This window comes from Daphnia magna, linkage group LG6 (assembly GCF_020631705.1).
Source record: "Daphnia magna isolate NIES linkage group LG6, ASM2063170v1.1, whole genome shotgun sequence".
Taxonomy (NCBI): Eukaryota; Metazoa; Arthropoda; class Branchiopoda; order Diplostraca; family Daphniidae; genus Daphnia; species Daphnia magna.
Genome location: NC_059187.1, coordinates 6,414,686 through 6,431,086, shown reverse-complemented (window position 1 = coordinate 6,431,086; position 16,401 = coordinate 6,414,686). Strand labels below are relative to the sequence as shown.

Below are 16,401 nucleotides of genomic sequence, written 5' to 3'. Positions count from 1 at the left end.
ATATTACCACTTTGGTATCGAAAAAGGAATATCAAATACCCTTTCGTTACTGAATGTACGCAAATTACCTGTTGATCCCGTACTTTTAAATGTCGGAGTTGATGGTGTCCATCTCGCCAATAGTTCCGGTAGTCAGTTTTGGCCAATCGTTGGCTATTTGCCATTTCTTAAAGATTCACCTCCTTTCCCCATTGGTGTGTTTCACGGTTTTTCCAAACCAACAAATTCAAATGATTTCTTATTGGATTTCATTACGGAAGCAGAGACCCTATACGAAATTGTTTTTTTTTTTGGGCGAAAAACGCCATTCCGTTAAAATTAATTCATTCATTTGCGATGCGCCTGCAAGGGCAATGATTTTGTGCATCAAAGGGCATTCTTCCGAACGTTATGGTTGTGCCAGGTGCACAGGATTTGGTTCTTTCGTTGGGGATTTGCGCACAAATCATTCTTTTAGGGAGAAGCAGTGTGTTCCTCATCACCATTGCCAATCAATTCTTGAAAATCTCCATTATTTAGATATGGTTAAAGATGTCCCATTAGATCCAATGCACCTCCTTGATCTTGGGGTCATGAAAAAAATCATGGTTTTCATTTTTGGAACAGATCGAAAGAAAAGAAACATTCCAAACGTTACGTTACACCATCAAACTGTTGATCTCATCGATTCCTATATAATTCAACAATTAAGGAAGTTTATTTCCAGAACAGAATTTGCTCGACAGCCTCGTTCAACTAAAGAACTTTCTCGTTGGAAATCATCTGAATTTAGAACTTTTCTGCATTATCTTGGAGTAGTAGTTTTCAAGCAGTTTCTTTCTCCTCCATTTTACAGTCATTTTCTTTTGCTCCATGTTGCTGTAAAGTTGTTGTCGTATGAACCTTGGTCAATCACTGACAACGCGTTTGCTGACGCGTTACTGTCCCGTTTCATTGTCCAAGCCACAGCTCTTTATTCGGATTTGTTTATGTCTTACAACATTCATGCGCTCTTTCATTTGGCTTCCGACGTGTTAAGGTTTGGACCGCTGGATGATTTCAGCGCCTATCGTTTTGAAAATTATTACGGCCAAATGAAAAGATACCTTAAAAAAATGGCCAACCCCTCCAACAGCTTGTCAATCGGCTATTAGAAGAAATGCAAAATCATACCGTTTTAACCCAAACCTTAGGAGCAACAAACCAAATCGAATTCTTTGGTAGTCACAGCAGTGAACCAATCGTGGCAAATTGTATTGGATCTCAATTTAAATCCATTAAACTTTCAGGAGTGGGGCTGTTAAAATGTGATCATGACGCCGATAATTGTGTGTTTCTTAAAGACATGTCTGTTGTTGTCATAGCGGATTTTGTAAAATGCACAAATTTCGTGGTAGCAGTTGGTAAGAAATATGAATGCCAACGCGATGTCTATTCTTATCCTTGTCAGTCATCCGTAATTGGAGAGTTTCTAGTGTCATCCCCCTCTGGCTTTCTATGTTGGAACATAAATGATATTTTGTATAAGGCAGTAAGATTGCCTACCTCTCCGACGTTGGATTCATTTGTAGTTTTCCCATTAAAAAGAAAATAAAGAAATCCACAAGACAACTTAAAGTAGTCTCTAAATGTACTAGTAAAATTGTTACAAATTTATCCTGTCTAGATGTCTTAAGGTATCTTTAGCCGGTATCATAGCCAATTCTCAAGATTGGTTTATTCGTGGACCTCTTAAAGACATCTTTCTTTAATCCAGGAATGCTATGCACAATAGTACCCTCGACCGGACCTCTTAAAGACATCTTTTTATAGTCCAGAAATGCCAATGAACAAAAGTATTCTCAACCAGACTTCTAAAAAACATCTTTTTATCGTCCAGGAATGCTATGTCCAAAAGTATTCCAGACAAGACCTCTTTTACTGGTCTGGTATGTCCTTGTCATAAAGTAACCCCGAAAGGACGTCTTTGAGACATCCTTTTCTAGTCTTAAAGAAATCTTTTTTTAGTCTGAAATGGCCTTATCTAAAAGTATCCCTGACAGGGCATCTTAAAGACATCTTTCCATAGCCCGAAACTGCCTTGTCCAAAAGAATCATCGACAGGACATCTTTAAGACATCTGTTTGTAGTCCGAAAAGGCCTTGTCCAAAAGTATTCTTGACAGGACTTCTTAAAGACATCTTTTTTTGGTCAGGCAGGCCCATGTCCTAAAGTATCCCAGGCAGGACATCTTAAAGACTTTTTTTTCTAGTCTTTTTTTGTCTTGTCGCAATAGTAGGCCTGACGGGACATCTTAAAGACATCTTTTTTTGTCAGTCATGTCCCTGTCCCAAAGTATCCCCGACAAGACATCCAAAAGACATCTTTTTTTGGTCTGGCATGCCCTTGTCCTAAAGTATCCCCGGCAGGACGTCTTCAAGACATCCTTTTTTAGTCTTCTTTTGTCTTGTCCCAAAAGTAGGCCTGATGGGACATCTTAAAGACATCTTTTTTTTGTCAGGCATGTCCTTGTACCAAAATATCCCTAACAAGACATCCTAAGGACATCTTTTTTTAGTCCGGGATGTCTTTTGGACTACCGGATATCCTTTGGATGTCTTAAAGATTACCCGTTGCTATGTGGGTTATGCTGACCTGAAAGTGGTTGTTATCAATGAATTCAAGTCTGTAGTTTTTTTTGTTTGACAACAGACATGTGGGTAGATGATCATAAACACTTTGCATACATGACGTCCATTTTGTGAAGGACGCGAAACCCAAAAGCTATGTCCTCTCAACCCGCCATTTCCCTTTGCGTCATACAGGGAAAAACATTGCAGATGCAATAAAAAGTGTTTTGAATGAATACGGAATTCCATTAAAGAAAACTGTTTTCATATCAGATAACGGTTCTAACATTTTGTTAGCCATACGCCTGCTCGGAGTAGTGCATTTCTCTTGTTTCGCACACGACTTGAATTTAACTGTAGCCACAGACGGGTTAAAAAAAAATCCTGAAATAGAAGCATTGATTGAAAAAGGCAAAGGTGTCGTGAAATATTTTTAGATTTAAGAAATACGCTTTTGCAAAAAAACAAAAGGAACTAATAGAAGAAACAAGAAAGAAAAAAGAAGCAGAGCGAGAAAACCTTTTAGAGAAAGAATCATTGCAGCTAGAAAAAAAAACAGAGAAAGGAAACAGAAAATGCGACTGAAGATACCACAGCAAACGACAATACCAGTTACATCGAAGAAGACGGATTGATTGAAGAAGACGTAGCCGACGTCGGAATTCTGCTTGACGACCATAATTATTCCGAACTTATGGATAGAGATGACTAGATTGCGACAACGTCATTGAAGAAGAATGTTCCCACAAGATGGAACGCTACTTGCATAATGCTCAAGTCAATTTCTTAAAATTTTGCTGTTATTGAGTCACTTCTTGTGGGAACGGACAAGCAGGATCTTCTCTTCTCTGTCGAGGAAAAAAAAATATCGTAGCTCTCCTAGACTTTCTTGAGCCTTTTAAAACGGCAACAGATATGCTGCAGGGAGAGAAATACCCCACCCTGTCATGGATGATTCCTACTATTGATATTCTAGTCGGCCTCTGCATCGATAGTGAAGAGTCTGAAGATGAGATTATATCGGAAGATGAATCTGAACACGCTTGGAATGTCCCAAATGACTATGATATTGTCACACGAGTTGTATTTGGACAAGAACAAACGAATACAACAAGTGATGACTTAAATTCTAAACAATCGTTTAACTCAAACAAAAGGGATAACCATTACCAAAAGTTGGAGAAGCGTCTGAAGACCTCTTGGGAAACCAGGGAACTCCTCTCACGGAGCCCAGCTCCGGGAGCTCACCCGATGGAGACTCATCTAACGCAGATTCGGGGCAGCGTTTTATACCGTCGCGTGAATTACTCCCCTTCCGGACTGCGTATCTGCGTATCTTTCTTAGAGCGAACTTCTCCCGATAATTTCTTCACCACGATCGCAGCGTTGTCCAAGGAGCGGATGACTCATCTCTGCGAAGAGATAACCAATCTCCCTTTTCACCCACGACAGGTCCCCCTTCTTCAAGACAGGCGACCCGACTGTACTAATCTTCTGCGATCCACGAAGGTTGATGAGACTAAAAATCAGCTTGCGTCCTCTTGGCAAATAAGGGACTTTTACTCCTTCGTTTTTCTTCTTTCCGGTTGCGCTTACTGGTTTAAATGTTTCTTGGATTTCCCGGATAGTCTTAATGATTTTCCCTTTTTTTTTTTTTCTTTTTCTTTTTTTTTTTTTCTTATTTAAACCGCCTGCCTTCGGCCACGGAAGAGGCGCTGCAATCGCATATCTTCCGGCCGTTTGAGATTTACCATCCACTCGTTCGGGAGCCTTGTACACTTGAACCAGCTCCTGGCGGCGTCATCAAAATACTTTTCAAAATTATTTTTTTTTCCAATATCACCCCATCTGTTGTGGGTAGATATTCTTCAAAGCGCTCCATCAATTGGGGCGCAACTTCTTCCGAACTTTTTCGGAATATCAGTGAGCTAATAAATTTTCTGACAGCTTCCATAGCTTGTCTTTGCGGCTGCTCAATATGCCTTGATGGCACTACAAATTGTTGTCCCACGACCGGAACAACTGAACTCGTCGCCGCTCTCAAATCGACCTCGGTTTCTGGATCCGAGTCTAAGCCTCTTGCAGTCTCGACTGATTCACCCCGACTGTCAGCTTCTTCGGTCAAATGGTCCTTTAAAATAGGACCTTCAAAATTTAGGGCTTCACCAACAAAGGAAGTTTCACTCTCCAACGATGAGGCTGGGGTAGGTGAAGTTTCTACCGGAACGCTTGACAGTTCTCGAAGCGGATGTAATCGTCGGCTGGGGTCTCTTGGGCAACTAGGTAGCCGTGGGTTGGTCCTCTTCGGCATCGGCTAACAATGTCTGCAGCACGACTTCGTTTACTCTCAGGCAACGAGCTGCGTCTTCAACAATTGCCACACCGCAGCACAAATTCGTTACTTACTGGTAACGAGCTGCGTCTCAAAAATTAAAACTCTGCAGCACTAATTCGTCACTTACGGGTAACGAGCTGCGTCTCCACCAATTGCCACACGAGTTGTATTTGGACAAGAACAAACGAATACAACAAGTGATGACTTAAATTCTAAACAATGGTTTAACTCAAACAAAAGGGATAACCATTACCAAAAGTTGGAGAAGCGTCTGAAGACCTCTTGAGAAACCAGGGAACTCCTCTTACGGAGCCCAGCTCCGGGAGCTCACCCGATGGAGACTCATCTAACTCGGATTCGGGGCAGCGTTTTATACCGTCGCGTGAATTACTCCCCTTCCGGACTGCGTATCTGCGTATCTTTCTTAGAGCGAACTTCTCCCGATAATTTCTTCACCACGATCGCAGCGTTGTACAAGGAGCGGATGACTCATCTCTGCGAAGAGATAACCAATCTCCCTTTTCACCCGCGACAATATTTTCGAGGAGTATGGTGTTGGATACTCGGGTCCACCGTTAAACACGCCGGCAACTTTACAGCCAACTCCGTCCAGAAAGAAGTTCAAAAAAGTTATGACTCAGCTGAAATCAAACATAAGATACTCCTTGGTAGCTCATTTTAAAACTGATCCAATATTCCGCCTCGCCACCACGATGGATTTCCGTTTTAAAGGAGATGAAACCTCGTTCTCCAATAAAGAAGACATTTTAGAAGCAATTATTTTATTCAATGAAAAATTTCCAGCTGATGCAGCTGACCAAGAAGCCTCGATTAATAATTCAAATCCAACGGATGAAACTAGAACTGAAGTCCAAGCAAAAACCAAAATCAAAATAACCAAATTTGAACAACTATTTGGTGAACGCTTCGCCAAAAGAAAGAAAGTTATTGAGGGTGCAAGCGAAATTGGATTTGAGGTAAGCAGTTATCTAGCATTAGGTGATCATTGTGAGTCACAGACTGAAACTTGTAGCCCCCTGAAGTGGTGGGACGATCACAAGTCAGCTTTTCCGAAACTTGCTGAAATTGCGATGAAGTTGTTTACCATTGTAACAACATCTGCTTCAGCTAAAAGGGTATTCAGTGTTGCTGGGAATATAATAACTGCAAAGCGGAGCAACATTAGTCCTGAATTGGTTGATATGATTATTTTCTTGTATGAAAAATCTTAAATCCTTTTCTCAAATTTCACGTTATTTTTTTTTCTTATTCTGAACTTGAACTTTATGTTATGTTTAACTTAGCAGTAATTGTTCATCTTATCTTTACGTTTCATTTAAATTGAATTTGAAAAGTTGATGAACGTATCAATGATTTGGATTTTCTAGTTCATTGAGAAAACACTGACTTAAACAAATAAAATATGGATATAAAACAACAAACTTTAATTTAAAATTTTTTTTTAATTTCAATATTTTTTCCGGATAACCGTTTATTCTCCGGTTAACAGTTTAGTTCCTGGTTAACCGAAATTAACCGTTTGGTAAGTGGTTAACCGGTTAAACCAGTCATTAACCGTGGTTAACCATTTACGATTTTGGAAAATTTACCGGTTAACCAGTTAACCACGGAAGAGAAACGCACACCTCTGGGCTAAATAGTATTTTGCAAAGCTAGTTTTATGTATATCCTTATGTATTTATTTTTACGTTTTATAGTTTTATTATGTTATCAGAAATGTATGGTGTCTCATTAATTTTATATGTTCATTATTATTGTTCATTTGTTTATATGTTGTGTATTGAAGAAAATACCACTGTTGCCTTCAAGTTCTACCATATGTGTTTTAAATTTCGATAGGAAATAAAAAGTAGTAAGTAGTAAGTGTAAAACCTTGAAATTGTCAACAATTACGACTGTCAAATCACCATTTTCCTAGACTAATTTGCAGACCAAAAAAATTATGTTGGTTATCTGGATCGAACACGAATCCTTATTGTCATGAGCATCGTCTTATATCTCAATGCCATTCAAATTGTTAATTATTACATAAGTTGAAAAGAATTCCCTATTGTTGGTTAGTATCGATACAAATTGCAGACGAAAATCTAAAATTATCGTCGTCTGCGATTTGGCTAGATAGCAAATTTGTTTACTATTGATATCAGGGTTGCCTCCGCAATTACTAATTCTTTTTTAATTAAATAAATTACCAATTCAATTTACAATAAGAAACTTTAGAATTCAAAAAATATAGGTATGTTGTGCAACCGTTTCTAAAATCCCGTAAAAAACATTTAAGCAAGGTTTTTCCAACAATGAAACCGTTGAAACATATAATTCGAACAGGTATGAACCTGATGCCTCATTATCACTAGCTTTGTATTAAACCACTGCACCACTACTTTATAGATTATAATCAGCATAACAAACATTTATTGTTGTTGGGTAGTAACGATCCAAATTGTAAACAAACATCTAATTTTTCTGTCGTCTGCTAGCTTTCAAATGCTTTAAAAATTTATTTTCAAGAGCCAGTCATCAAGAAATGAATATACAGCAGCATCTGGATTTGATTTCCGAACTTTGATGTCACAGAGCAAATCGTTAACCCAGCTGGCACATCGTTGGCTGGGTCGTGACCATAACGCTATTTGGCCAACTTGTCGCTATCATCCTTTATGCTGCTGATTGTCAATACCTGGTCACTACGTTTTCACTGCCTCAAATTCCCAAGAAGGTACCATAAAAGGTTTAAAGCAGTTGGCTGCTGATTTTACCTGGTCACTACCTTTTCACTATCTTAATTTCCCAACAAGTTACCATAACAAATTAATTGTTTTTTCGAACTGTTTGCTAGTAAACTCTATTTCGACTCTATATTAGAAGAAAAATAAATTCAAAATAAAATTTTCAATGAAAATTTGTTTATTTAACTTCTATCGGTACTTGTCTTCCATCAGTAAAGGAAAAATAGCAAAATGGCTGGTTTCTTCCGCCTCCTCGTCAAAATCATATAATTGCCAGGACATAGGAATCGCATATGCTTTGCATTTTACATTTTCAATTGGGTAGCTTATTAGGGGACTGATTAAATTAGTATTCACACGGTACGTTTGAAGGACACCATTTGCATCAAAAGGAGATTCCAAAAGCGGTTCGGGCTCGAGAAAACGGAAACCAACAATTTCTACATCATCACCAACCTGCATAACATTTTGAATACATACAATTGTTCCATCGTTGATGAAGACACAGTTGTTAGGGGCTCTAGTAGTTAATCGCCAGGGATCAAGTACAGCAGTTCTATACTGCTTTGCTTCGAAAAGAACATCGTTACCATCAGGTAAAGGGCCACGACAATGGGGATTAGACAACAGTAATGAAGGGACGTTGACAGGGGTGGATAGCTTTTTACAACTTGCCGCTTCTGCCAGCCTTTTAACTACCTGTGCCAAAGGGTTTTGACTGCGACGAATTTTTTTCTTAATCTGCTGTAGAAAGTTTTCGAACGGAAAACAGCTGAAGTTATCGACAGGGCCGAAACGGAGTACATCATCAGGAAGGTGGATGAGTCCATGAACATTATAAACAACAAATTCAGGACCATACAATTTACGGCTTTCAGATACAAAGTTGCGAAGCAATTGCTTACTGTAATTGTTGTAATGAAAACATAATTTTACGGATACCAAAATTTTCATTGCTAGATGGAGGCAAAGAAAATGGTTATATAATGGAGCGGGAAGGAGATCTTTCAAAACAACAGGGCCCCAGTAAAGTAAGAACTGTCTAAACTCGGTGGCTTTCCACCTTGGAAGGTCGACAAGAGAGCGCGGTTGCCTAACGAATTCGCTTGGGACTGATTTGCGTATCGCTATTAACCTGCGCGAAATTTCTTCCACATTTTCTTTGCTGATTAGATGGACAGATGTCGATCGTTTCACCCAGGTTTTGAGAAGCTTCCGCATTACTCCCAGACAGACTAGGTGTTGGTAGTCAATTGGGAAATCAAGAACCATATCAATGGAAAGGTCTTCCAATACGGACAATCTAACGTGATGGTCTGGTTGTTCGCGGTCTACAAATGTCTGATGAGTTCGTAGTGCTGCTTCTATATCAGGATACGTTACTCTGCCTTTATGTTTTCCCGGTGTAACATAATAAAAACCTTCTGTGACACACTTCGGACACGAGTAGTAGCCGGAATTACCCACGATCCCGCAGATAAATGAGCGGTCTACAGCATCAAGATTGAAGTTTAAGATTTGAGACCCAAGTACAAGACCACGATGAGTAATGCCATTACTCTGCAAACTGGAGGCTTCTTCCACGAACATTCTCAATAATTCGTTTGCACTTGCAGGCTTCTGATGTCCATGGTAAATTCCGACAAGGAAAGGAGCTCTCCTTCTAACAGAAACAGAATGGGATATAAATGACTTAAGCTGCTTTTACTCAGTGGCAATCCATCCGTGTTCGCGCGCCCTCTCACGACGGAAGGGATCTTGTTGAGTAGACGTCGCCCAAGTTGATGTTGAATTCTTTTTTCTAACCCAAAGTGATTTTAAACACCTCCGCCCGATAGCGGAATAACAGATACTTTGCGTGGAGTCTTCAGTAGGGTTCTTGAACAGTTTGGCAAGAAAGTGAATGTGGGGCCTTGATGACGAAGGTCTTTCAAACTTTTGATAAACCTGTCGGCGGCTGCGCCCGAGACGTCTTCTTTCGTTAACCAATCGGCCAAAAACTCTTTCAGCTCCACATCTTGATCAATTGGCTCCGCTTCTGCATTTAGAATGGCATCGATGTCGTCCCAATCCTCCAAGTCTATGCCTTCGTCACCGGATTGTTCGCTTTCATCTGTAGTAGATTGAGGTGTTGCATCAGAATCGGACTCCAACAAGGATTCTGAACGATCATTATGAGCATGATTTTCATCGTCATTTTGACTTTGGGGTAAGTCGTTGAAATTGATTGATGTTGGAGACCATTGGTTTACATCTCTTGAGCTTGAATGGCCCGAAGTCTCAGACATCTCGTCATTGTTCAAGGAAAGCGGCGCGTCCTCGTTGTCATCTCTTTCATCATCGGCATCTTCGTCTGCGCTATTCACAACATCTTCCCCAACCAGCAGAACGTTTTGGCGTGGGCTGACAAGCAGTTCGCCGTCCAGCTGTCCACCGAGCAAAGCTAACTCTTGGTTGAATCTGTTAATCAACTGTCTCCTCTTAACTACTAACTTTCTTCTTTTGGATGGTTCCTCCATTGTAGCCTAAAAAAATAAACGTTAAGCATCAATCCGTCAAAAATTTCAATGTTGAAATTAAATAAGAAGAAACAATCGGGATGAGAAGAAAAGATTTTGTTGCACGACACAAAGTCCAAATTTGTTTGCTTTGTGACAATTGAAATTCAAGTATTTATTCCGGGAATCACTTCAGTTGTCACTATTTCACTAGTTTTATTCGTTCTTTAGATAAAAATTCACTCCGGAAAAACACTGAAGACTGAAGCATGACGATGCCATTTATAAATCAATTAGTAAGAATCACACATCGTTGCACCAATAACCAACCCCACAATTTCGAATAACAAATATTGTATAAAATAGTAATTATGCCACCAAATTGATTTAAAAATTCACGGTCACGTTTTAAATAAATATTTAAGACAAAACGTTGAAACTAAATTGCTCTATTTCAAAGTCAATGGAACGGCAACGTTGCGTCATTCAGAGCCACTCACAAAATTTTTCGCTGTGTCTAATGGCGGTTGTGATTTTTTTCCTCCATCATTTATCGAGTTATTTGTTGTGATTTCCACAAATTCACCTATAAAATTCATTTTGGTAAGTTTGTCACTTTTGAATAAATCTTATTTGTGAATTTGTACATTGTTGTAATCTGAGATGCCCCAGATTTGTTTACATTCGACAAAATTGCTAGCTATGCACGTTTTTAGTTTTGCTGGTTAGGCTTTGTGCAAATTTTGCTTTGCTAAATTTTGCTTTGCAAAATTAATTTTATCATTTTGTGCTTTTGTGTTCACTGTTTGTTTCTGCGTCTAATTGTTAGCCTTAACTTAGTCTTTACTATTTTATTTATATTTTTTGTCGTAGAATGGAAATGTCAATTTTGCTGCCAGAAGCACACAAGTTTTTGGTGGTGATCCTCTACACTTCATCGGCGGAAGAGGTAGCAATGGTTTCCGAAAATTGGAGAGTGGACCAAGATGTCATGTTTTATCCAAACTTCAAGGGACCGAAATTGGAAAAGGCTGTAAGAAGTCACCAAACTCCCGAATAAAATTGGCCCAGTTACCCTTACATGTTGCTTAAAATTTATGGTAAGTTTTCCGTAGGAATAATCGTAGCTCGTATACATCTTAATTTAACGATTAATTATACATTATGTTATTTTATTTATTTCGACAGATGACTGTAAAGTTGCAAGAGGGTGGGAAAAAAGAGCGTTGAACCCTGATTCTGATTTGCTTACTTCGGATGTGGAAAAGCCGAAGAAAAGAAGATCTTTACCTCCTCGTCGGTTCAGCCCTACAATGGAAAAGAGATCAATCACAAACGGCCCTTCAACATCAACCCAAAAGTGCGCTATCAGTTCAGAGGAGGATAGCGACTCGTCTCCCGACGAAACGATTGAAGACACCTTACCAGCTTTGGATGAAGGTGTGTATTTATGTCGGTGTGTGTTAAGTCTGATTTATGTCAATGTTCATGTGATTTATGTTTCAGATCTAGAATCGGAGAATGAAGTTACCACTTTACGAGAGAGTCCTGTCCAAAGTCAAGGCAAGTCAGCAGCCGAGAAAAAACCAACGAGATCAACATTGCAAAGGCAAACGCTGCCAAGTCCAACCTTTTAAAGACAAACGCTGCCAAGGTAAACGCTACCAAGACAAACGCTGTCAACACGGTTGCTAAAAAGCCTGTCAATGCTAAAGCCAGTGCAAACAAATCCCGTCATTTGAACAATCTCGCGAAAACGGTTTTCTCCAAGATCTTCAACACGCAGAAGGATGGTGTCGAAACCATCAGTCGTTTCAAGCAGCCACTTGGTATTAAGCCCCTCTCTCCCCTCCGTGACATGAACCACCAGCTTCCGGCTCCAATGTCGTCTTCAGTTTCCAGTCATCAGCATGTCGCAGCTTCTCCTGGCTCCAAGAGGCGTCTTTTTGTCGATAAGAATACTTCATCTTCCCTCAAGAAACCCGCGATTGCTCAAGAATCCTCCTTGGACAAGAATGTTTCTCGGCTGACGTTGAAGAAATCATGCGAGATCCTCGAATGTGTTAATCGAGTGGAACAGAAAATTTATCGACTGTTGGCCTTCCAGGACAACCAACACATTGAAGACCTCTTCGACGAAGTTATGAAGTTGCCTGTTGACGACTGTGACAGCTGGCAGATGCTGGAGGATCTTTTGATGGACAAACGCAATTGCATCAAACTGGTAGGTTTCAATGGGTTTTTTTAGTCCAGTTCCCTTCCCTGTGTTTGCGAAAATTATGTAAATCCAATTTTTTATTTAAAGATTGGCTGTTAATTTCCTTTTGTTCCTCGTTGTTTAGGTTTCAAAATATTCGACATTGGGTGGCAGTGACCTTGGTGACTTCGTCCGCCGTATATGGGCAGCCCTTGTAACGGACAAATTTGGCTGCGAGTTGTCGTGAATAGGAAGAGATAAGAAGAAAATTGCCGTAAAAGGATCAAATTGCTTCTCTCTCGTTGTTAGTAAGTGACTGCCATTAAGTCACATTACTTTTCAATTAATTAATTTAAACTACAAATTCCATTCCTTTTCTAATTTGCAGGAACGGTAAAGGCAAACAAAAAGAATGCAGATGTCAACGATCCTGACATTGAAAAGGCTTCCCAAGATTGGATTTTCAAGTCAAAGTCAAAGTCAAAGTCCAGCGCGCTGAAGACACTGCAAACGTCGTTGAGTCGTGTGTTCCAAGTCTGTCGGATTCCCCGGTTGCCGGAACCAGTGGATCCAACAGATCCGCAGTATCCAACATTTAAAACTCGGCCAGTTGGTCCGTCTCCAATAAAGGCAAAGGGAAGAAGTAAACTAAGAAGAAACAAACTAAGAAGAAACAAAATAAGAAGACTAAGAAGATCTCACTTTTCAATATTTCATTTTTCCTAAAAGAAATTTTCTCAAATTGTATTATTTTCATTTATTTTAATAATTGTTTTTATTTGTATCCGGTTCCAGAAGCAAAAATACAAAGAACTGTGGAAGTAAATCAAGTTGTAAACCGTTTTTCTCTTGATCCGCAGCTGGCACAGGTCATTGCTGGGAAGTGATCATTAAACTACCTCTTTTTGCTTGGTCACTACCCGAGTTAAACCAGGTTGGCACCACTTCACAGTTTATTACACACACTGGGTCATTACCTAATAATTTCAATTGGTCGTGACCAGGCGTGTGCAATAGACAGTAAATCGGACATGACCTGGTTTTTACTTCGGGTTGTTACCAAGCCAAAAGAGGTTGTTTCAAGGTCACTTTCTAGCAGTGACCTGTGCCAGCTGGGAACCTTAGCGCTACGGCCAACTACATTCATTCAAATCCTCGCCGGCATAAATTTCTTGTTGACGACTATCAATGCAAATTAGACGAACAATTTTTTTTTCTTTTTTGCTTTATTGTTTGAGGCTTGTTAGTAGTATGGTTACCACAACTCACAATCCCTTTTGAATATCATTTTAGAAAAATCATGTTAACCGTGTTTATTACATCGATACAATCCTGTACGCAGTATAATTTTTGTCCAGTAGATGGTGATTATCTAAAAGTGGGCGTTGATAATTTGTATCTAACCAAATTAGATAATCGCCAACGATCGTAAGTTGCTCGTTTCTTTTAGCCGAAGAATTTCGTTTGCTGCCAGAAATTCGTCTGCTACAAGGGGATGAACAACAAACCATTCACAAACAATAGCTAAATAAAAATAAACCAGATAGAACTAGGGCTAGAAAAAAAATTGGGAAATGAAAAAATGAATAGGGTACCCTCTGCTAGGAAGAAAAGGGGGAAAATCTTAATTATATTTATGAAAACTTATTTTTTAACATGAAGAAGTTTGTTTCTCCATAAGACGCTGCAGCCGCAGCACACCAACTTGGACACAAATGAGATTTTCGCATTTGTGGAGAACGTGCAACGTAGGATGTTTTACTGCTCTATACGAAATTATTGGTTAGGGAGGGAGACTTGTTCTTGAAGGGAAGGGGATGGATATTAATAAGGAATAGAAAAGTAAGAGGATAGTTGATTATAAAAAGTGCGTTTCTCGGACGAAGCCGAGGAAATTGCTGCAGGAAGTCTTAGTGTTTCAGTTCAACTGATTAATATACACGTGGAAGAGTTTTCACCAAAACGTAGTCGTGGTGGACACTGTTAAATTAATTGATTCAGTGTGTACTCCAGGGGATTCAATGATGCTCCTCTCAGTGAAAGTATTCAGATAATTTACTGGAAATGGGGTAGTGAAAAGAAATCACTGTGCTCACCCAGGAAGAGAATGGATGGTGCAGTTAGCCGTGATGACGATAAAGAAAGACAAACTGAAGTCTCGATTGTCAACTTGCAGTCCAGTCCTCTCCATTAAAAAGACGGGACCTGATTTCATCTATTGACATTGGCCTCGAAGCGGAAGTGATGATGGAAACGAAGGAAGGAATTTCCCCCCGTGAGCTGAGCATCAATAGAAGACGAATCGGGGCAAAAACCTGGTCCGTCATGGATGGCAAAGCTGAGGTTTGGTAAAGGATTTTTGGAAGGAGAAAAAATCAGTCTTTTGGTAGTTATCAAGTGACGTTAGAGATTTTTTCCCAGCAGATTGGACAAATGGATCAGGCCGAACATGTGATTGACACAGGCGACGCGCGGGCAGTCCGATCAGCGCCATACCGAGTGTCAAGGTATGAAAGAGAAACAATCGTTGACAAAGTGGCCAAGATCTTAAGCACTGGAATGATTCGCCCATCGTCAAGTACAGTATTCTGCCCAAAAATCAGAACACCGATTTTTTAAAGCCACCTATTGGTGGAGTAGCGGGTTGTTTGTTTGTTTTTCTTTAAGGGGAAGGGTAGACGGGGTGATGGACACGACAGGGCAGGGTTGGGTAAGTCTAGACTTTTTTTTATGTCTTAAGGTATTGCTTTAAGGCAAGTAACAGGTCGGGACATTTTTGCAACCACCAGGGTGGTGTGTTTTTTTTTAAACGCCAGTTGGAAATTTAGGGCTTGTGCTTGGTAATGTTGCCTACTGAAACAATTTAGTTTATGTTTCAGCTGTCTGTGAATGTTTACGTCATTGTCAATGACGTAGGTGTAGCCTTTCTGAATGTGATGCTGGAGATCGGTGCTCGATTCCAGATGAGGTTTTGAATTATTTTAGTTCTCTCTCACGTAAGAGAACATCTGCTATCTTCATCTGCTATATCATTTGATGACTTACTTTGATGTAACATAAAATTTTTTATGTTTCTGTTACCTTTTAGTTCTTGTTGTGACAATACGCGGATACATATTTTTTATAATTCCAGACAAAAGGTAAAAAAAAAACAAGCATTCCCTTCATCTGTGGGCTTGGTTCTCAACGATTAGCGGAATACGATTCATTTGTGGAGTAGACAACTTTTCAAGCGAGATCATCGAAGTATTAAACGGTGAATTTAGTCCTGAACTGCTTACTGAGTTCAAGACTCAGTGTTACCTTCATGGACGGAAAAGTATCACGCATTCACGGACGCACTGCAGGAGTTGATCAGCGGAATAGATAAGGCTACAGTAGATCCATTGCCGGAAAGTTCCAGAGATTTTTGGCCATTTTTAAAGGTCTGGTTGGATCTTGAATAAACTATTAGACTTAACACGAAACTGCAAGGACATAAAGAAGATCTATGGGATTTAAACAAGACCCGTTTTTTTATCCCAAGTATACTTAACAATTGGCCCCATGTGCTAAGTATACTTGGAATCAATATCACTCTCGTGCGTCATGGATGCCACCCTAGCATAGTAGCATAGTACTAAAGCGCAACAGCCGCTTCGGATCCACCCTACAAACCCCATTTTTGAGTGAAAAAAAAAACTGTAACTGTCGTTTTAACACATATGTACTAAAACGACCGCTAGGTGGCAGTATGAAATGAGCGGAGAGTTGAGTTGAGTGCCGCTCAAAATGTTTAGTTTGAGTTTGAGTTGGCTTAAAATTTGAGCACGCTACGATAATTTTACAGAAATGAAAGATTTTATGAAGAGCTATCCACTTCTGTTATTTATTTGAATTTATAACTCATAGTTTACCGATTCTGATTAATTTAATTTCACTTATGACTGGGATAGGAAAAGAGACGAAGACTCGTCAAACCACACCGATCTCACGAAAAATAGCCAATCAGTTTACTTCTCGAATACAGGGTTGGAAGCGTTACTTTTAAAAA

The 16,401-nt window shown here is 39.6% G+C and overlaps 2 protein-coding genes across 2 annotated transcripts; one reads left to right on the top strand and one right to left on the bottom strand.

Annotated features, from left to right (window-relative positions):
* Positions 1-7,833: 7,833 nt before the first annotated feature.
* Positions 7,834-9,263, bottom strand: LOC116935438. Its single transcript, XM_045175569.1, has one exon. The coding sequence runs from the start codon at positions 9,261-9,263 to the stop codon at positions 7,863-7,865; it is 1,401 nt and encodes a 466-aa protein (XP_045031504.1). The 3' UTR covers positions 7,834-7,862.
* Positions 9,264-11,896: 2,633 nt separating this feature from the next.
* Positions 11,897-12,668, top strand: LOC123473896. Its single transcript, XM_045175503.1, has 2 exons — positions 11,897-12,395; positions 12,514-12,668. The coding sequence occupies exons 1-2, from the start codon at positions 12,030-12,032 to the stop codon at positions 12,613-12,615; spliced, it is 468 nt and encodes a 155-aa protein (XP_045031438.1). The 5' UTR covers positions 11,897-12,029; the 3' UTR covers positions 12,616-12,668.
* Positions 12,669-16,401: the final 3,733 nt, after the last annotated feature.